This window comes from Vombatus ursinus, unplaced genomic scaffold (genome assembly GCF_900497805.2).
Source record: "Vombatus ursinus unplaced genomic scaffold, bare-nosed wombat genome assembly UNPS02014782.1, whole genome shotgun sequence".
Lineage (NCBI taxonomy): Eukaryota > Metazoa > Chordata > Mammalia > Diprotodontia > Vombatidae > Vombatus > Vombatus ursinus.
Genome location: NW_020954560.1, coordinates 5,170,492 through 5,192,937, shown reverse-complemented (window position 1 = coordinate 5,192,937; position 22,446 = coordinate 5,170,492). Strand labels below are relative to the sequence as shown.

Below are 22,446 nucleotides of genomic sequence, written 5' to 3'. Positions count from 1 at the left end.
CAATATATTTGCCAGTGGTGTATGGATACTCATTTGTCTCTCGATCATTGGGAGCTGTGAGCCTAGAATTCTCAGAGCACAGACATTGTCAGTATTCAGTTTAAACGTATATTCATGAATATTTCATGCATCCTAATCTTGCACCAAAGACAGTTTAGTAATAAATTATTTTTAAGTAATACTGGCACAATTTTTAAAGCTTCACATAATGGTCGCATCCCACTTTTATGCAAATAATTTGGCATAAAATTTGCAACGATTATGCAGTGAAATATGGTATCGGTCCTTCCCCTTAACATACTTTTGGGCTCAGCCAAATTAGCCTTGCTCTTTGTTACAATGTACAATATGCAGTACAATACAATGTCTCCTTGTATTTGCAACAGCATATTTTTTCCCCTTGCTTAGAATACATTACCATCCCATCTTGTCTTTCTAAAATCTATCGTTTTCTTGAAAGCTCATCTCATGTCACCTCCTCTATGAGGTCTGTCCTGATCCTCCACCTAGTAATATTCTCCTGCCAAAAATTACATTGGGTTTATTTTGTATATGCTGATTTTGTGTCTAGCTCTCCGTGTACACATTTCCAATGATAGAATGTAAGCTCCTTGAGGGAAGGCTTTGTTTAGTTTTTGTCATTTCATCTTCAGTGCCTGACACGTAGTAGCCATTTAATAAATATTTGTTTAGTGATTGATTATATATGATCTTGCTGTACTTGTAATTTCTGATTTTGTACATTTCAGTGAAATGGCTCCTTCCTACATTGTAGCTTCTTATAGTTTCCTGCATCAGGATGGAGGAAAGCCATTTTCCTTTTCCTTCGTAATAAATTGCCATCATAGAGTGATCTACATCAACTTTTCATTCCTCTAGATTTACTGCTAAATATGAAAATTATTCTTACCATGATATACATTAGCCTTATGTTATTCTACTTTTCACATCATAACTTTTTTTTTCTTTTTTCTCCAGGGCAGTTTCATTCTCTTAATATGACAAACAACTCCTCTTTTGCCTTTAAAAAAAATCTTCTCCACTTAACAGTTGGATCATTGCCATATAAAATAGACTTTTTATCCTTTAGATAGCAGAACACATGGTAAATTTCAGATGTGACCAGATTTTATCAAGTGGATCATCTGATTAGAAAGTCATATTGTACAAGCTACGTGAATTTCCATTTCATTAGCTTCATGAAAAAGAATGTCTTTTCTTAGAGCCAAGTGAACTCAAACATTGTCCAGAGTTTGGCATTACTAGTCTAATAGTTCATGTGTGCTGGCTAAGCTTTGAAAAAAAAGGCTAAAAATAACTTGTGTACCTGGTTTTGTGGACAGTCTTTAGAGCAGGTGTCAAGACACCACATTTTAAAATTCTGACCCTGCTGCTAGCATCACTTTTCTGTATCTCTCTTCTCATCAGTAAAATTGGGATAATATTTACTGTGCAGAAATCCAATTATAATTCTTTATAAAGCAAGGATTCTTAACCTGGGTCTGCTAGATAGATTTCAGGGGTTCTATGACCTTGGATGGGAAAAAAAATTCCATCTTTATTTTCACTAAAACATTTCCTTCAATTACTAAAAAATATTCTGAAAAAGTGTCCAGAGGTTTCATCAATCAATCAATAAACATTTATTTAGCACTTTTGTATGCCAGGCATACAAAAAGTAGCAAAAGACACCCTACTCTCCAGAAGTTTACAGTCTACTGGGGGGGAGGGGAGGCAATATGCAAACAAATATATACAAAATGAACTATATCCAGGATAAATAGGATATATTAAAGGCAGAAAGGTACTGGAATTAAGGGGATTTGGATAAGACTTCCTGTAGAAAATGGGATTTTAGTTATGACTTAAAGCAAGCTAAAGAGATTAATAGAGCAAAGAAAGACAGTAGTGAAAGCCAGAGAAAATGCCCAGAACTGAGAGTTGGAGTGTTTTATAGATATCTAAATGAGTCCGTGATGCAATAAAAAGTTAAGAACCAACCATTGGTTTAAAACTTCCATAGGATCACAGAATCCAGAGCTGGAGAAGACCTTAGAAGATCACATAGTCTAGCTCCCTTGTTTTAAACACAAGGAAATGGAAGACCAGAGAGGAGGACGTGATTTGGTTATGATCACACATTGCAGTAGGTAGCAGAGATATCATATTCTTTGACTCCGAATGAATTTTCCTAACTCTCCTTCTTTTCTCTACTATGCCCCAGAAACCTCTTCACTCTGAAAGTTCACTCCACCTCTAGAATTCTCACACTGGAAGTACCCTCCCCTCCTGAAGCCTCTTCCTCAAATAAGATGATATTTGTAAAGCACTTAGCAAGTGCCCATCACATAGCAGGCACTTAATAAATGCCTGTTTTTTCCTTCTTTCTCATTCTCTGATTGGCTAGTTCTTCTCCATTTTGAGGAGGATGCCCAGTCCGGCCATATCTTCACTCCTCTCTAGGTTTCACCTCTGGCTCCCTTAACTTTCTCTACCATTCCCCTATAGATTCTCATCATCCTTTTCTGTTTTGTTTTCCCGCAATAGAATGTAAACTCCTTGGGGGCAGGGACTATCTTTCTACTTATATCTGTATTCCTAAGGCTGCACAGAGCCTGGCTTGTATAATAAGTGCTTTATAAATGCCTACTAATTTGTTGGTCCTGCTGTGGCTCACAATATCCAATTATGCTGTTGAAAAATGTTTGAAAAGGATGAGTTCTGCAAGCAGACACATGACTCCATCCAAATAAGGAAGGCTCTGTGCAGTGTAAGCCAATGCGTGCTGAGAGCCGATTGATAAAACCACTGATGGCAGGAATAACTGGATGTACTCGTCCAGAGAAGTGATTTGAAGGAATGTCTTAGTGAGGCAGCAGCAAAACACCTTATTATGATTAGAGTGAGTGAACACTGGGTATTCACAAAGGCTTGTAAGTTGCCGCCCTGTGTTTTCCTTCTCTGCAGCCCACAGGGAAGAGAATCCATCAACAAGCATTTATTAAGTGCCTGTGGTGTGAAAGGTACTGTGTTAGGGAAGCTAGGTGGCACAGAAGACAGAGTGCTGGGCCTGGAGTCAGGAAGACTTTAGTCTGAATCTAGTCTAAGGTACCAGCTGTGTGACCCTGGGTAAGCCACTTAACCTCTGTCTATTTTAGTAATGTGAATAATAGCACCTGCCTCTCAGGGTCATTGTAAGGATCAAATAGGATGATAATTGTAAAGCACGTAGCACAGTGCCTGGCACATAGTCAGTACTCTATGAATGACAGATATTATGGTTATTGTTGTTATTATTACTATTATTAAGCATCAGGGATACAAAGATGAGACCGAATCAGTCCCTTCCTTCAGGGAACTTCCTGGTAAACAGGGAGATAAATATATGTATGTAGGTGTATGTGCAATAGATACAAGACAGATTTTTGGAGGGGGCTGTACTAACAGGTGGGAGGATGAGCAAAGTCTTCATGTAGAAGGTGGCAATGCAGTTGAGTCTTAAAAGAAGGGAAAGGTGGGGCAGCTAGGTGGCACAGTGGATAGAGCACTGGCCCTAGAGTCAGAAGGACCGGAGTTCAAATCTGGTCTCAGACCAGACACTTGACACTTATTAGCTATGTGACCCTGGGCAACCACTTAATCCCAATTATCTCACCAAAAAAAAAAGGGGGGAAAGGAAAGGGAATAGGCAATTATGGAATGCCTAATGTGTGCCAGGTACTATGCTAAATGCTTTACAATTATTATCTCATTTGATCCTCATCCTCACAACAACTCTGCAAAGGTAGGTGCTGTTATTACCCCCATTTTACAGTTGAGGAAACTGAGGCAAACAGATTAATCAACTTGCCCAGAGTCAGATAGCTAGTAAGTGCCTGAGGCTGAATTTATACTTAGGTCTTTCTAACTGTCCATTGCACCACCTAACTGCTTCATTGGATGAGAAGAACAGGGGAAGAGAGTACACCTTTAAGTTCATTGGTATAGTAAACTCTTGGAATAGGAAACTCTTCCCACTGATTCAGGTCAGTACCTTCACTGCCACTTCTGGTCTTAGAAAGTTGTCTCAGACACTAAAACATTGATGTAGGTGACTTAACCAGGGTCAGTACAGGCCAGAGAGGTGGTATTTTAACCCACTTTTTCCTGCCTCAGAAGCCAGCCCTCTGTTGATTATGCCATCCTGCTTGTTTTGAAGGTAACTAGAGATCTGAAGAGATGGCGATGAGGTCAGAGTGCAGGCCAGGCACGAGGGACATACAAAGCAAAACTGTGAAGCTGGGAGATGCAGAACAATGTTAAATGATAGTCAGAAGGTCCATGCAGTTGGACCATGGAGTTTGTGATAGGGAATGATGTGTAAAAAGGCTTGGAAGGTAAATTGGGGTCAGGTTGTCAAGAGCAGATGGAGAGCTGAAAATTAGAAGGTCATACAAGACTTTCTCCCCTAATAAAGAGGAAATCGGTTCCTCTTGCTATATTGAAGAGGGAATCGGCAGCAGGAAAAAAGTAGGGGTGGAATTTGGCAAAGCAGACATAGGGATATTGGAACTGAGGATAAGCTCTAGCAACTCTGAAGAATTCAGGAAAGATCTAAGGTAAAAGAAGGAAAGAAAAGATTTAAGGTAAATTAAATCTTCCTAAACCAAGAAGGAAATAAGGAATAAATTAAGCAGTAATTGATAACAAACAGTTAAAAGTTAATGATCCAAGAACCTAGATTTACTTAGGTATTTGAATTTCTTTAAATCTTATTCTATATATTGTACAGGATATTTAAATATAATAATGAATAAATCTAGTAAATGTTATGCTTAGCTCTATTTAACAAAGTTATAAGTGTTTTTTTTTTATTTTTTTTAAATGAACAGGAAAGTGTTCTATTCTCTGGGACTTAAGTTAGCCATTCACCTGAGAAACATAACTGTTTGAACCTTGAGACTGTAGCCCAGCCTAAGAGTGACCACCTAGTGGCATTTTATCTGAATTTGGGGCATCTTACTTTTGAGTGTAGTATCTAAAAAGAAATAACAGCCTTGGAAGGGACAGCTTTGCAAGGTCAAACTTCTAAAGTGATGGTCAGTATCACACCCATCCTTCTCACCTTCCCAGCCTTCCATGAAGCTCAAACAAGGCAATGTTTTCATGAAGCCCTTTGAAAAACTGTGAAATGCAAGGTGGTGATGGTGTTGTTGGAATTGTACAACATCACTAACTGCTCTGGCCGGGAAAATTCATCCAAAAGAGAATTGTAAATTCATGAGAGAGATTATTAAAGTGGATGGCAAATTTCTGTGGGATGTTTTAATTTTGTGTATTTATATTGCTAGCTTTATGTTGCCACGGAGGCAATCCTCATTGCACTGATCGGGGCAACGCCTTCCTACCACTGGGACCTGGCAGAGCTTTTGCCTAATCAAAGCCATAGCAACCAGTCAAGGACCGAAGACCAAGCCTTTGGGGAATGGTTCCTGACAGCCAATGGAAGTGAGATGCACAAGCACGTCCATTTCAGCGGCAGTTTCACCTCCATCGCCTCTGAGGTAAATGATGAGGAAGTGAAGCAAAAACAGAGTGGTTGGTATCAACCTGAAAGAGTTCGTTCTAAGAAAGACAAACAAAATTAGGTTGAACATCGACTGTTTTGGGAGAAATAAATGCGCGTGCAACCTAATTTTGTTTGACTATAATTTACTGTTGTTTTGAGCTTTGATCACGTTGGGTCATTTAATAAATTGGCTTTTTTGTCCATAGTCACCTACTCTTTGAATTTTGCCTGTCTGAGTTTTAGGTACCAATCTCAAAGGACCCTCCTAACCATGATCAATAATGGTCATAATAATGAAGCTGTGCTGCTCTTCTCTGGAGAGTGGGGATAGGCACTGACAGTGGACGTATGACGTTTCTTCCAGTATAAGTCAGCCCCTTGTCAGGCAGGAGTTGCCTAGAGTGCTGAGCAGTTCAGTGATTTGCCCTGTCTCAGATAGTCAGAGGCCTGTTCACTAGGCTTCAAGACCAGCTGAGGAATACCCATAACAACACGGCCTTCTTCAAACTTGTCCATTTCAGTACAGGAATGGAAAAAATGCTATTGAAAAACTTGTTCTTTTCTCTTCTCCCTAGAAAGAGAGGGGCAGAAATCCTATAGAAGAAGCTAACATGAGAGAACACAGAAGTCGCCACACAGCCTGACACATTCCTTTTTTTTAATTTGGTTTTATCTCTTGAATAGGCTTTTCAGATATAATAATTTACCCCACACGTTACTATGACAATTTTATTTCTTGCATATATTTATCATCCTAATATAGCGTTTACATGCCACTTTAAGATTCGCTTGTTGGTTTATAAATATTATCTCATTTGATCCTCACAAGAATCCAGAGAGGCAGGTGCTATTATTATCCTCATTTTACAGATGAGAAAACTGAGCCTGAGAGAGGTTAAGGTCAGGCAGTTAGTAAGTGTCTGAGGCTAGATTTGAACTCAGGTCTTCCCAATTCCAGGTCCAGCCCTCTATTCACGACTCTCCTAGCTGCTGCTATTAGAGTATATTAATATTTACGTGCATGGAACATGAGGTTCATGAGATAGACTGGACCTAAGCTTAGGCAGTAAGTAGAATGTACCAGATGCCACAGGGTGGGGGTCTGGAAGCCTCCCTTCCAAGGTACTTTTGTTGGAGGAGGGAATACTCAGGTCATGGGCAGTAATCCTCTGGGCTAGCTGAGAGGGAGCACTGTTCAATGGGGGAACTGATAGTGGAAAAGCATAGGAGGAAGGTAGCTTACGTTTAAGGGATCACTTTGTCCAAATCCCTTTGTTGTTGAGTCATTTCAGTCATGTCTGACTCTCCATGACCCCATGGGGGGTTTTCTTGGCAGACACTGGAGTGGTTTGCCGTTTCCTTCTCCAGCTCATTTTACAGATGAGGAAATTGAGGCAAACAGGGTTAAGTGCTTGCCCAGGGTCATAAGCTAGTCAGTGTCTAAGGTCAGATTTGAATTCAGGTCTTCTCAGCTCCAGGTCTGGTCCTCTAGCCACTGTGCCGCTTAGCAATCCCTAACCAAATCCCTAATTATCCCCTTTAGCTGTTGTGACAGAGGAGCCAGAAAGACGGAGGCAGGGAAGGGAGCGAGAGTAATTTGTTCAACAAACATTTATGGAGTGTCTCCATTTGATGTTATGGAGGGCTGCAAAGATGTCTCTTATGCCCCGGGGGTGTATTATCTGATAGGGGAATAACAAAAGGGCAGGGAGAAGAACTCAGTATGAACCTGTGAAACTACTTTCACCAGATGGGGAGAAGTTGGAGTGATCCTCTCTGCAGCGTTCCCACTGGTCACCCAAGGTCCTCTTGAGCAGTTCCACCTTAGGAAGTTTTTCCCTTTGCTCCGTGAGCCCTCTTCTCCTGCTTTACCCTCTGGGGCCAAACAGAACATCCCTACTCCCTCTCCACTTGAAACACAGCTATCATATTCCAACTCTTCCAACACCTGTCTTTTTTCTTTGTTTTTCATTTTAACCTGTGTCTCAAATGAGAAACTGAGCTTGATTTTTTTTAGCCTCGATTCCCTATTGACTATCTCCGTGGTCCCACAGAACTGCTCAGCTTAATCCCCTAACATATACATTGCAGTGAGGGATATGAGCCTTCCAATGTGGTGTGTAACTGAGAAAAAAGATGTAACAAGTGCATTGGTGATGTGAAACATTTGCTACATAGGCAGTGTTTGTGGAATTAGAAATGACCCTGTTGTCTGCCTAGGAGTGAAAAGTACAGGAAAGTACAGAGGACCGGTGGCTAAGCTACCATGAAACCCAAGGAATGAGTGTCAGCGTAGACCCTTCAGAAGGTTTCTGGATTTAAACGGGTCCTACTCAAGAAAGTTGCGGCTGGATGGTACCATAGTGCATAGAGCGCAGGGCCTGGAATCAGGAAGACTGATCTTTGTGAGTTCATATCTGGCCTCAGACACTTACTAGCTGTTGACCCTGGGCAAGTCACTTAACTCTGTTTGCCTCAGTTTCCTCATCTGTAAAATAATCTGTAGAAGGAAATGGTAAACCACTCCAGTATCTTTGCCAAGAAAACCCTAAATGGAGTCATGAAGAGTCAGACATGATTGAACAAAAACTCATGAAAGTCATGAAAAGTAGTAATCAGAAAATCAAAACCACCCTTCCTCACATTATGTCCATGTCAGACATTGAACATTTTTTTCTTAAGGAGCGTTTTAGGAAGGGGCAAAGGAAAAGGGGATGCAGATGTGATTAACTTGATACTGTATGCTGGAGAGACTATAAACTGGCAGGCTTGACTATTCTGAAATGAGCTTCTAATAGCCATTGGGGTGAATTTATGTAGCAAATTGCTGTCTGCTGTATTCAAATTATTCCCTGAGCTATGACTCATTCAGAAAGTACCAAGCATCTCTGAGACACACAATTATCATGCTTAATTAATGTTTGCAACCAAAAAAAGAGTAAGGTTGGATTCTTTAATATCATTGTGGATAATGTGGAACTGAAATGGACTGATGATTATCTTGAGATTAATATATTTTCCCTAAGCCATACCCCAGGGTCAAAAGAGAGAGTATAAAAACTATTTGAAAAATCCACTGCAATAATTGCTTTGGAAGCTCATTTTTTTTAATGCCTTGCTTCCTTATGCCTGTGTTACTGATTGTAATAGCCTGCACACTTCACCCATTAAGTGGTAATTCAGAATGACAACTACACAGAGCTGGAGCAAGTTAGTTAATCACCATGAAACTGTTCCTGAAATACCCTGTCCAATGACTCCCTCATTGCAGAAGGCCCTGATTGCCCAATTTCCTCCTTTAGCAAGATCCTCCTGTAGCTAGTGAGTTTCCGATGTCTTTGCAGGAAGTACAGTATAGGGTGAAGGGGCCACAATTCAGCCAAGATTTTCAGAATTTTTCTCTATCTTTGCAACAGAGCTGGTATCCAGTACACTAGTGAGAAAGGGTCAGTAGAGAATAGCTCAGTTGTGTTTGTGAGAAGCTATTAGTCATTCCAGCCTAGCATCCTGAAGAATCAAGCAGGCTCTGTGACTGAGAGTAGGCTGTGTTGTTGAATGTGGTACCAATTTGGATTTCATCAGTTATTTCAGAAGCAATACTTTCAAGGCCATTGCCTTCCAGTTTGATAAGGCAGGAGGCTGAAAGGCTGAATGGGTAAGGACAACAGTCGTGCATCTTTCCTGGTCTTTACAATCATGCTGTACACCTGTAGCCCCCGGTAAGGAATTCTGCCATCTTTCTGCCTTTAAGATGGCTGAGTTGTACCAAGTAAGCACTCCCACTGGGGTTCTCCAACACTGGTCTTTTAGAAAAGACAGTGTTCATATGGGTGGCCTAGCCTCTATTTTCCTACCTGCCATAGTTAGCTAGGCTTTTCAAAGGAAGCAACAGTTTGTGGATTACCTATTACAAATTTCCTTAGCCCAGAAGAGACTCTGCCTGAAATCTAGCAAGCTTATAGACTGTTTTTGTAGATTTCTGCTCATTTCAAATGTTATGCCAAGCCAAAGAACCAGGAAGGTTAGTTTGCTTTAAAAAAAACCTAAATAATTAGGGGCAACTAGGTGGCGCAATGGATAGAACACTGTCCCTGGAGTCAGGAGGACCTGAGTTCAAATCCTGTCTCAGACATTAGACATTTACTAGCTGTAAATTATCGTTATTATTATTATTACAAAATGATAATAATAATTATAAATAAAAATTAAAAAACTAAACAATTTAGTGTGCATTAAGAAACTAAACATCAATGAAGTTGGGATTGTCCAAGCTATGTAAATGAAGAGATTATACGCCTACATTCTGGTGAACCTAAAATTTCACTGCCATTATCCCACAAATTTTTCTAATATTTTGGGGATTCCTGGTGTCAGCCTGTCCATAATCTAGTAGGTGGTTCAGTGAGTTTGGTTCAGTGAGCCACAAACCCAAAAACCCAAAACCTAGTGCTGTTCATCTCCTTGGAACCAAACCTCTTCAACATTACAAGGCTAATCCTTTGTCAACATACCTGCCATACATCACCAGACTGAATTTTATGCCATTCTATCTTGGCAGGGCCTTCTAGAGATGCTCCCCAGTCATCTCCATACCAGATGATGCATCTAAATCATACTTCTTTGGAAATGTCTTCACTTCACCGTCATGTGATATCAGGTAGCCAGTTGGCACAGTGGATAGAGGGCTAGATTTGGAGTCAGGAAGCCTTGAGTTCAAATCTTGCCTTAGACACTTACTAGCTATGTGACCCTGGGTGAGTCACTTAACCTCTCAATCTTAGTTTCCTCATCTATAAAATGGGAATAATAATTCACAAGGTCATTGTGAAGATCAAATACGATTATTTATGTAAAGCACTTGACAAATCTCAAAGGGCCATATCAGGTACAGAGAATTATCCCTGAACCTAGGAGACTGTTTAGAATCTTAGCTCTGCTGCTTACTAGCCAAGTATCTTGGGGTGGGGGAAGCTCTTTCATCCTCTAGGCCTGTTTTTCCCTTTCAGATTCAGAGGGATGATGAAGGTTATTCCTAGTCTCTTTCAGTTCTAATCTTCTATGAGTCTTTGCCTTTTCTCCTTTCTAACTTGCTCTCATGCTTTGATGTACTTCAATTCAACAAACACTTATTAAATTTTGTTGTTGTTGTTGAGTCATTTCATGACCCTATTTGGGGTTTTCTTAGCAAAGACACCAGAGTGGTTTGCCATTTCCTTCTCTACTTCATTTTACAGATGTGGAAACTGAGGCAAGCAGGGTTACGTGACTTTCCCAGGGTCACCCAGCTAGTAAATGCTCGAGGCCAGATTTGATCTCAGAGAGATGAGTCTTCCTGACTCTATGCCTGGCACTCTATGCACTAACTTCCCTTATTTATTAATCATCTACAAGAATATGTGCTAAGCATGTTTCTGGGCACAGAGGCAAAAAATAAAAACTTGGGGACTGAGGGCACTGACATTCCAAGAAGGAAGGGCTGCAGTTCCACCTTTAATGAATGTACTTAGGTACATTGGGTTTATATCAGATTGTTTTAAATGATTTTTTTGAAATTCCTGACTTGGAACATCAGTTTGGGAGGATTCAATTGAATTGTATTTTTAAGCGCATCTTTGATTTACATAATGTTAATGCATATTTCATTTCTAGAAGTTAGGCTGTCTATTTTAAAGACTTGGTTGATGGCTTCCCTACAACAGACTGCCCCAGAAGAGTGCTTGACATGTCCCTAAAGTGCTTTGTAACTGGGAATTGCTCCATGTGTAAAGTCTTATTGTTTTTATGCCCTATTTTTACTTGCCTTCTCCTTCTCCAAGTTATCAAAAGATTCTGGATGATTCTTATGACCCATAACAATGAGTGCCATCCAGCGATGGGTTACCCGGCCTCCATGAGGTGGCAGCTTCCCTTTCCTGATGGTCTTCAAGAGGAGACCAGATGGTTCCTTGTGAGGGTAGTCATAGAAAAGGATTTATTCTGCAGGCAGGATTAGACAGTCTGGTCTCAGTGATTTGGGATGGTCCTCCAACAATGCAAATCACATTCCATCTGTGCCAACACATTCTGAGTAATTCTTGTCCATATCCTTCCCAAAATTTGCCTCATTGGATCCATCCAACAGAAGGCCTATGTGGAAGAAATGGTAGGTCTCCACCCCTGCAATTTCTTTTTCATTGAACAATAAAGTGTGTGGTTTCAATTAAGGGAATTTGTGGCAGCTATTTCAAGAATGCAGGCCTTTTCTGGTTGGAGATTGCCAGAAGTCTAAATTCTAAAAGTCTGATCTCTAGTAAAATATCACATAACTTAAAATCTTGTTGACCTCCTTTCTTAATTATGACAGCACAAACTTTAGAGAAAAGCTAGGGCCACACAAATGATCACAGCAGACTAATTGTCCATCTCTCTAGAAGGAAGTAAGGAAATAAGCACTTATTAAGTGCCTACTATGTGCTAAGTATGCTACTACAAGCCACAGAAGACACAAGGAGAGAATGCTAGGTGAGCTTGAGCTTTCGAAAGGAAAGGATCAACTTTCTCAACCAATTTGGCTTCCTTCAGGAAGGGTGATGGGGGGAATTCAGCTCTCTGCTCACCCCAAGACTGTGCTTTCCCAGTTCTTTAGGAAGTAGTTTTAGATAATGACGGCTCTTTGAGAATAGAGATTTCTCTCTTCCTTTTTATTTTTTATAGTCCAAAAGTAGATGAGAGCTGTATAAGCCATTAGCTTACTGGAGAAATGGGCCAACCTCATTATATGGGACTGAATGACTATGAAATTCTTATGATAATATTATAAGAAGAACTTTTCAGTATTTTGTTGACTAAACCTTGAATAGAATCTGAGATGGACTCCTTACACTGCAGTCTGGATAATAGTAGGCCATGTATGGGGGAAAACTTGTGTACAAGCTATCATTGTGCATGCAGCCTTTTAATGACTGACTCAATGCAACCATCTTTCCCTAGGCCTAAAGGCCTCTTTTTTCCCCTTCTTTTAGTGGTTCTTAATTGCGAACAAGTCATACAAAGTGAGTGTAGCCAGCTCATTTTTCTTCAGTGGCGTGTTTGTGGGAGTGATATCATTTGGCCAACTTTCAGATCGTTTGGGGAGGAAAAAAGTCTATCTAACAGGTAAGTTATTGCTATCCTGATAAAGCCCAAGTTTCATGGAGAGTCCCGTGTTGCTTTTTTCACAGTACTGCTTAAAGCTCTTCGAGAATAACTGTTTAGAAAGTGTCAAATTTTGTATCGGTTGTGTCTGACAAACAAACTACAACTAGATTTGATTTTTGCTGGGTATTTATAGCTTGACTTGCCAAGACCAAATTATCTTAATTTTCAACATTATATTTGCCCTCTTCTAAATTCTAGTCTAAGGATCTCATAGAATCTCAGAGTTGCATCATAGCTCTTATTTTACAGATGAGGAAACTGAGGTTCAAGGAAGGTGAAATGACTTTCCCAAATTAGTTTCTCACGGGGCCAGTGGAATAATGACATATTCTGCATTCATCCTTCAGCTGTATTTTCCCCCTTGTAGGTTGCCTCTTTCCAAATGGACTACAAAGAACCCTGCCAAGTTCTCTTGCTATGGGGAAGTTCCTGTGCCTAGAAACTAGCGGAATAAATGGTTTAGTTTTAAATTATACTCAGTAGGGGTGGCCAGGTGATGCAGTGGATAGAGCACTGGCCTTGGAGTCAGGAGGACCTGAATTCAAATCCGGCCTCAGACCAAACACTGGACACTTACTAGCTGTGTGACCCTGGGCAAGTCACTTAACCCCAACTGCCTAAAAATTTAAAAAAAAAATTTAAAAAATTATACTCACTAGAATTCTAAGATCATCGAATTTAAAACTGGAAAGTACCTTAGAGATCACTTACTCCAAATATCTCATTTTATAGAGAAGAAAAGTCAGAGCCCAAAGGAGTAAAGTGACTCTTCTGAGATATGCAAGTAATAATTGAAAGTTAGGTTTCGAACCCAAGTCTCCAGCTTCCAAATGTGGCTCTGTCTCCATAATATCAGACTAATGGTAATCTGGTATAGATAATTCAGAATTCACTGCTACTGGTGTTTGCTACCTAATAGTTAAAATTTCAGTTTTTGTTCTTCCCGGGAGCATTTTCTTAGTAACTATATGAAAGGAATATAACTTAAAAGACTGTAGCTTAAGAACATTCATGTTTTCAAGGACTTTCTTCATAAAGTGGCAGATAAAATAAATGATTATCATCAAATATCCTTTTACTTTGCCTTGCAGTGACTGAATGTTATTCCTTGCTTTTTTTAGGTTTTGCCCTTGACATCCTGTTTGCCATTGCAAATGGATTTTCCCCCTCATATGAGTTCTTTGCCATATCTCGATTCCTAGTGGGAGTGATGAATGGAGGGATGTCGCTGGTGTCTTTTGTTTTGTTGAATGAATGTCTGGGCACTGCCTACTGGGCACTAGCAGGTAAACCTTTAGATTCATTTATCAACAAGATAGATCTAAGTAGATGCTATTAAGGACACCATGAGAACTGGCTTAACTCCAAAGTCTTTGAAAGACAAGTTCGGTTATGAGGAGTTGAGCATAGTGGAATGGAAACAACACTGACCTAGACAATGGAATGCCTAAGTTTCAACCCTGGCTCTCTCTCATTTATGTTAAAGGACAGGTCAGTTCACTTCTTTGAGGCTCAGTTTGCTCATCTTTAAGATGAGGGGGTTGAATTGGATGTTCTCAGAGGACCCTTACAGCCCTAGTGGTATGGGAGTCTGAGTGTCATCTAACAGCTTCCCTCTCCTGAATTTAGTTCCATTTTTTTTCTATGTGACCTTGGATAGGTAACTTATTAACTTGTCCTAGAATCACAGCTGACCAGGTGTGGAAAGGAGCTTAGAAGTCACTGAATTCAGCCCCTGGATTTATTGATATTTTTACAGAAACTTTATTGAGGCCTCTTCTCTTTGCGGTCTGTTTCAAAAACGGGTCCCTCCAGGTTGAACCTTTTCCTCAGGACAAATCAGTCACCAAGTATTAAGCACTGGTTCTGTGCCAGGTGTTATGTTAGCCTCTAGGGACAAGAAGGCAGAAATAAACCAGTCCTTTCTCCCAAGGAGCAAGTTCTGTCAAAGAGAAAAAAATCATACAAAGTAGATGAAACAGTGAAGGCTTCTGAAAGTATAGACAATATTCTTTTCTAATAGCCCTCCACCTCTCTGCCACAGCGGAAGGGGGAAGTTTTGTCAATTGTCCTCTGGGTCTTCATTGATTTTTCAGCTACTAAAAGTTCAGCTTCTTCTAGTGGTGCTTTGACTTCAATCATAGAAGCCATTGTGTGCAATGGCTTTAGGTGGCCAAGGGACCTGGAGTCAGAAGGACTTGAGTTTAAAACTGGGCTCATATACTTACTAACTATATGACCTTAGGAAAGTCAATTAACCTCTACTTGCCTCAGTTTCCTCATCTGTGAAATGAGGATAATAATAACATCCATCTCTCTCTCTCTCTTTTTTTACTGTACATCTCTTTTTTAAAAATTTTTTATTTTTCCCCAGTAACGTGTAAAAAAGCATCCATCTCTAATGATTGTTGTGAGCATCAAATGGGATAACATTTGTAAAGCATAATGCCTGGCACATAATAGGTACCATATAAATGCTGTTATTGTTATAATTATTATTATATGTTATTATATTTTCCTAGTTCTATGGATTCGCTTTGTATCAGTTAATACAAACCTTCCCATGTTTCTCTAAATTCCTTGTATTCATTACTTTTATTGCACTATAATATTCCCTTACATCCATATAGTTTTTTCAACCTTTCCTCATTTAATGGCTATTCCCTTTGTTTCCATTTCTTCTCTACTTCCAAATAGTGCTTCTATTAATTATGCTATATAGTGGACCTTTGTTTCTGTCCTCGACTTCCTTCGGGCACGTGCTCAGTAGCGGGATTGCTGGATAAAAGGATATGGACAATTTAATCATTTTTCCCCATAAGGTCAAATTGTTTTCCAGAATGCTTGGAACTCTGCATCTCCATTAACAATGCATTGGTCTGCCTCCCACGTTAGTTCCCCTCCAATGCTGATTGTTCCCATATTTTGTCACCTTTCCCAGGATGCATGGTGGGAGGTGAAATCTCTTTCTTTTTTTTTTTTTTACTTTGCTGTTAGTGATTTGGAACATATGATCACTTAGAGTTTTCAATGCTTCTTTTGAATTTTGCTGACATATTCTCTGACCTATTGGGGAATGGCTCTTGGTTTTATATATTTGTGTCAATTCCCTCTACATTTTAGCTATCAGATTTTTATAATTGATATTGGTTGCAAATATTTTTCCCACTTTACCATTTCTATCCTTATCCTACCTCATTGATTTTATTTGCACAAAAGTTGTAGAATTTTATGCAATCATAATTATCTTTTATGATCTCCCTCTCTTGTCAAGAATTCTCACACACACACACCCAAGCATAATTGTAAAAGGTATTTTATCTTGATCCCTTGTAATTTTTTATGGTGTATGGCATTTTATATTTAAATTACATACCTATTTTGAGAATATTGTGATATATAGTGTAGGTATTTCTTTAAACTTAATTTCTGTTGACCCCAGTTACACAGTGAAATTAGTGATGTAATGAAAGTTAGAATCTAGGTACTCTAACTTTCTCTTCTTTGCTAGCACTTAGACCCCCAGACCCAATACTAAAGATAGAAAGGACTTCAGAGATCATCGAGTCTTATCCTCTCACTTACAGGGGCTCAGGGAAGTTATGGGACTAAATGTCCAACATCTTTATTCTTTACTTTACTGGCATAAGACATTGTCCTAGAAGAGGGCCTTTACAAAGCTTTCAATATCCATCTAAGCCCCTTTGCTTCTAGGATTGTAAAAAAAGAGAATTTTTCTATTGTAGAATGTGGCCCAGAGAACTTATGATCCACCTGCTGAATCTGAGTTCCAGTGAACACAAAACTATGTAAAGGATGAATGAATACATAACATACTGATTTACTCCTGTATGTACTATAGTGCTTATCTCTTTTGAGCCCCATAACAACCCTTTGAAATAGGTGCCATAGATATTTATTATCCTCATCTCACAGTTGAGGAACTGATGCCCAGAAAGGTATTTATTTTCCCCATTTTACAGATGAGGAAATTGAGGCCCAGAGAGAGGTTAAGTGTCTTACCTATAGTCACATAGTTAGGAAGTATCAGAAGTTGGATGTGAACCCAGGCCTTCTTGATCCCATGCCCAGAACTTTGTCTACTATACCACCTTAAGGAGTTGAGTAGGAAAGGAGGGAATTTGAGAGGAACTGATCCTTGCCCCTCCTGTGGTCCAGCTAAATCAGCTCTCAGAGCCTACTGGAGAAATAAAATGAGATCAATATGTATGGTTATTAGAGATGGGCTGTTGAGCCAACTGGAAATCAGCTCTGACTTCCCTGGCCATGCCTCTTGGTCTTTGCTGCCTTCATAAAGAAATGAATTTTGGATGAGCTAAAAGGATCAAGGGACCTTCCAAACTATGCTGGCTAGGGTTGCTTTACCCATTCCAACTCATGAGTTAGAACTAGCAAGAGAGATGTAGCTTAATCTTCCACTTTGAAATAGAAAAAAAAAACATTTTTTTCTCAAAAAGCAATCAATCAAACATTTGTCAGATACCTACACTGTGCCTGGTACTATGCTGGTACTATCCCTTCTTTTCAGAGATGGAGGACTATGGGTGTGAAATACTAAATATTTCTATACAGAAATGTTGGTTAATTTTGTTGAATTGCTTTTTTTCTCCCTCTTATTATTCTTTGTTCCAAGGGTGGATCTCATGGTAGAGGAGAGAAGACGGATATCTTAGGAAATTAAGACTGTATAAAAAAGGCATTAATGATTTAATAAGAAAGACAGTATAGTGAACATTTCAAAATGCATATTCCAGTTGCCGGAATATAATCTAGCTATGGCTTACAAAGAAATTGGCAACAGTCTTGTTTCCCCTATTAAATTTAACTAGAGAAGACCTTCTAGGTGAATTTTAAATCACCACTAAAATCTTAACCATCAAAAATTCAATTAAGAATCTTCCATATTTTTCATGAGTTTGTCACTTTCCTATAAAAATTCCAGTTTTCCATATTGATTTATGAATGGACTTAATTTGTTTTTGTTTACTTAATCTTTTGCAAAAGGTTAGTGAGAGATAACTAATTCCCACTCAATTTGTGGTGGCCTGTTCCTATCAAATTTACATGAATTGATCAGTAAATAAGGCCTCCTGACTTCTTTCCTTCTTATTGGTCATCAGAAATAAAAAGCCATAAAATAATCCATATTTAAGCACTAGAGTCCCTCCCTCTCCTCTGCTCCCCCCCCCCATTTATTTTTGAATCTGTTCATATCAGGTAGTTACGAGTTTGGTAGTTGTAGGGCCAGCAAGGCTGCTAAAGCAGGAGGTGAGAACAGAGATAGGTGATAGGATGTTTTTCAGAGAGGGCTGAAAAAACAGTGGTGATTCTGCTGTTGCATGCATGGTCTAGAAGAGAGATCACTGCCTCTAAAGTCAAAGGACCTGGTTCCAAATACTGACTCTGACACTTACTACCTGTGTGACTGTGACCGAGTTACTCACCTTCCCTGGGCCTAATTTTCCTGGCCTCTGAGCCTCCTTCCAGTTCTAGAGCCATAATCCTAGAATTGACTAGTTAGTGATTGTCCGGGTCTGGAAAGGTGCTAGGAAGAAGTGGTCTGAAGAGGCTCTTCCTTTGCGCAAATGCGTGTGTAATTTGGCAGTCGTTCCATATGCCTTGGGATGTGACAGAAGAAATGCCAGGTATAACCATTCTGTCGTCAGTCAAATTTTTTCACTTGTTATAAATAGGTAGGTAGATAGATATAGATACGGATCTAGAGATAGATAGGTAGATATGGATATAGGTAGATACAGATAGATATTATTTTATTTTTTGTTTTGGATCTCTGATTCATTAGTGTGGGGAATTCCTGGTCTGGAAACTCCCTCCACATATACAAATTGACAACCTGTCTTAGAGAAATGACTGAGGCACTGAGAGATTGGGTAATTAATTATTCCATGAACACACAACGAGTTTTATTCAGAGGCAAGACTTGAACATGCATCCTCCTGATTCCAGAGTTCATAGGTCGTAAGCATAGAGCTGGAAAGGACCTCAGAAACCACCTAGTCCAGCCCCTATCATTATACAAATGAGGTCATTGGAAACCAAGGAGGCTAAGTGAGTGATTTGTCCAATGTTGCATGGGTGGTAAACATCAGAAGAGGGATTTGAACTTAAGGCATCTTACTTGATTTTAGAGTCAGCATTCTTTCCACAAAATGATGCTGTCTCTCACTATTTAAATGAAAATAATGAGTCTTTTCTAGTTGACCCAGAATGTCCTTCTATTGGCTCATGAAAATTACATAAACCTTCCAATCTAGGTTATTTTTTTTCTCTTCTTTGATACTCCAAGGTACGTACTTTGTCCCCATTTTAGCTTTTGTTTTCCCTTCTTCAGTGCTTCAAGGTATTTAGTTTCTACAGTATTCTCTTCAGTGACACAGATCATAATACTTCTTTGCATAAGTTGCTGTAAAATAAAAAAATCTCTCCCTGGCATCCATCCTTCTGGGGATTTTGAGCATCTCAGAACATAGCTAGACTGGTGGTCAGAATGCAGACATGCAATCTCTCACTGGGTATCTTTTAAACGTACAGCTTTAAAAGAAAAAAAAAAGAAAAAATGTATTTCTGGCTGACCAGTAGTATGAATTTGGAATTTGGAAATACAAACCCAGGCAGGTAAATTTACTTGACCAGTTGGAGGGAGCTATATACTGATATACTGCTAACACTCTAAAAGGGAGAGAAGAAACAAGTGTCCCTTCAGAACATTAGTATCTTCAAAGTGTATCAAGGGAGTTAAATAAAAAATGAGAGATTCTGGGGCTACGTAGAGGTGCAAAGAAAATTGGTTCTTCTTTGAGGATCTAAAGAGAGGGAAAAGAAGGGAGGGTAAAAAGAATACACTGGTGTAGAAATGAGGAAGAAGTTAGTAGAACTTGCTATTTTTTACAGTTCGGAAATGTGAGAAGGATATACAAACATACATGTGTGGGGAGAATAGGCATTAGATGAATTTCACTCTTATCTGAAAAAGACAGAGGAATATGGACCACAGACAATATAGTTTGATATAGGAATATATAAAATGCGACAGGCAAATGAGTGAGGTGGTTAAGAAGGAGGATAATGCCAGAGAGGGAAGAGTCACAAGGAAAATAAACTTTCTGATTCTGAAAAGGGATTAAAAGGAAGGAAAGAAAGGAAATAGAAGGGAAGGAGAGGATAAAGGAGGAGAGAGGAGAGAAGGGACTTATAGGCGTAGGGCTTAGATCACCTCTTAGATAACTGGAGAATCAATGAACAAACTGAGGTATACAGATGTAATGGGATATTCTTGTACTGTAAGAAATGCTAAAAGATAATTTTAGAGGTTTCTGGGTAGTATGAACTAATGTGAAATGAAGTTAACAGAACTAGGAGACTGCATTGACCAGGACAGCAGCATTGAAAAGAAATTCAGCTTTCAGAGACTTAAGTACTTCGTTTGACTATGTCTCCAGAGGATCTCTGATAAACCATGTTACACAAGGTTGAAGGAGATGCATGCATTTTTGGACATGATCACCATGTAAACTCATTTTGTTGGACTGTGTTTAGTTATTATAAGTTTTTTTTTTTCTTTTTCCTCTCCGTTTTAAATTGGGGGAAGAGAGGTGGGGAAGTGTACAAGGTTAGCAACAGTGATAAAACAGAACCATTGTAACATTTTAAAAGTGTACAGAAGACGGGAGGAAGTTCAGATGGACATTAGAACAGTCGTGAAGATTATATAGAATTTATCATATGCTTTTTTAAAAAGCAGGTAGTATGAAATATGGGTTTCCCGTTTTATGTATCCACTGCTATTACTCTTAGTGTTTAAGTTCAGCATAAAAAAATTTTTTTTGTAAAAAAAGAACCCATTTGGCTGCTGCTGAGGGAGCAAATTTCGTTGATTACATCACCAGGCTTAAAACCCTGGCATCAACTTTCCTGTCTTTTACCCTCAGGATCTACTTTGTTTCAGATATTTTCTATCCTATGCCTGTCCTTTATCTTATATCTTCTTTCTCCTTCCTACTTCTATTACCACCACCCTAAATTAGTTCACAATTACCTTTTATCTGATTTAATTTAATCACCTCTTCCTGACTTCTCCACATTCATTCTGTACCCTTTCCATGTGTACCCTTCATATAGTTGCCAAAGTCATCTTTCTGATGCATATGATTATTTCATTCCTTCTCAGACTCTCAGTGAATTGCCATTGCTTCTAAAATAAAATATTAATCCTTTATCCTGGCATTCAAGGCCATTGTCATTTATCTCTATGTTACCTTTCCAGCCTTAATGAACACTCTTCCTTTTCAATTAGTAAAGCAAAGCATTTATGAAGCACTTACTGTGTTCTAGCCACTATGTTAAATTCTGGGGATTCAAAAAAAGGTGAAAACAAGTCTTGTCCTCAAGGAACTCACATCCTCAAAGTGGAAACAATATGCAAATAACTAGTTACATATAAGATATATGAAATATAGTTGGAAGGTCATTGCAGAAAGAAAGGCATTAGCAGCTGTTGGGGTGGAAGATGAGGGCGAGGAGGGACTAGAAAAGGCCTTTTGCATTTGGTTGGATTTAAGCTGAGTACTGAAGGAAGCCAGGGAAGGTAGGAGTGGAAGGAGAGGGGGCAGATCATTTCTCACATGGGAGACAGACAGTGAAAATTCAATCGGGAGAGATAGTGTCCTGTATTAGAAATAGCAAGTAGACCTGTGTGGCTAGAACATAGCATGTATGGAGAAGAATAATGTCTAAGAAGACTGGAAAGTAGGAAGGAACCAGGTTATACAGAGCTTTGAATGCCAAACAGAGGACTTTATATTTAATCGTAGAGGTAGTAGGGAGCCATTGGTATTTACTGAGCAGAGAGGTGACATGGTCAGGCCTGTGCTTTAAGAAGATTACTTTGGCAACTGAGTGGAGGATATATCAGAGTGGAGAGAGGCTTGAAGCTATTACAATAGTGTAGGCAAGAGGTAATTATTAAATAAACTTGAAAAAATAATTGCTCATATTTCTCGGGAGCACTATTGATTGAAATTACTGAATATATATTTTATTAACAAATGAAATCAATAATAAAACAGATAATAATTTATAATATTTTGGCCATGAGAAAGACCATACCTAAATTCATCTCAAACCCTCAGTATAAAGCAGATGTCTTTTCTCCACTTCTAGAAACACAATTTTGCCATTCAGTCCACTACAGATGCCAATTAGTCTCTCAAGAATTTTCTTCATATTTCTCAAGATAAGAGTTAAATTCAGTCTCTCAGGAGATAAGTTATGTTAGTACTTTTTCTTCACCCTTTGTTCAGGCAACTCAAGAAACACGTCCCAGAATACCTGTAGATTGCCACTTCCTTATAGACACTTGATAGAATTCTTTTTAAAATGTTTCTTCGTGATATATTAATTAAGATAGTTTCAGCAAGAAAGGACTTTCTCCCTTCTTTTTCTCTGTATTCTCCACAGTTTATCTAATAATTCCTCACAGGGAAAGACAAAACGCATTTCCTCTGTTTCCATTAGGAGAAGTACATTATAGATGGAGTTACAGTAGGCACTCCCAACTACCTTTTCTGCAATATTCCATTTGGCTCTTAAAGATAACTATAGCCTCTATAGGAAAGTTTAAGAAAGCAGATGTTACACTATGTTAAGGAAATATAAAGCAGACCAGTTTGTCTAGGATGTAG

The 22,446-nt window shown here is 39.0% G+C and overlaps 1 protein-coding gene across 4 annotated transcripts in view; it reads left to right on the top strand.

The window, feature by feature from the left end:
• Window positions 1-22,446, top strand: part of SLC22A15 (solute carrier family 22 member 15) — a 78,387-nt gene that overhangs the window by 11,609 nt on the left and 44,332 nt on the right. For 3 of the 4 annotated variants that reach the window (XR_003569503.1, XR_003569502.1, XM_027866675.1), the window contains exons 2-4: window positions 5,331-5,543; window positions 12,550-12,682; window positions 13,846-14,010. Coding sequence is in view for 2 of the 4 variants with exons in the window: in XM_027866675.1 (XP_027722476.1) it covers window positions 5,331-5,543; window positions 12,550-12,682; window positions 13,846-14,010 (511 nt within the window). In the remaining 2 variants the exon portion in view is untranslated. The remainder of the gene's footprint in view (window positions 1-5,330; window positions 5,544-12,549; window positions 12,683-13,845; window positions 14,011-22,446) is intronic. The other variant, XM_027866676.1, reaches the window with a different exon arrangement.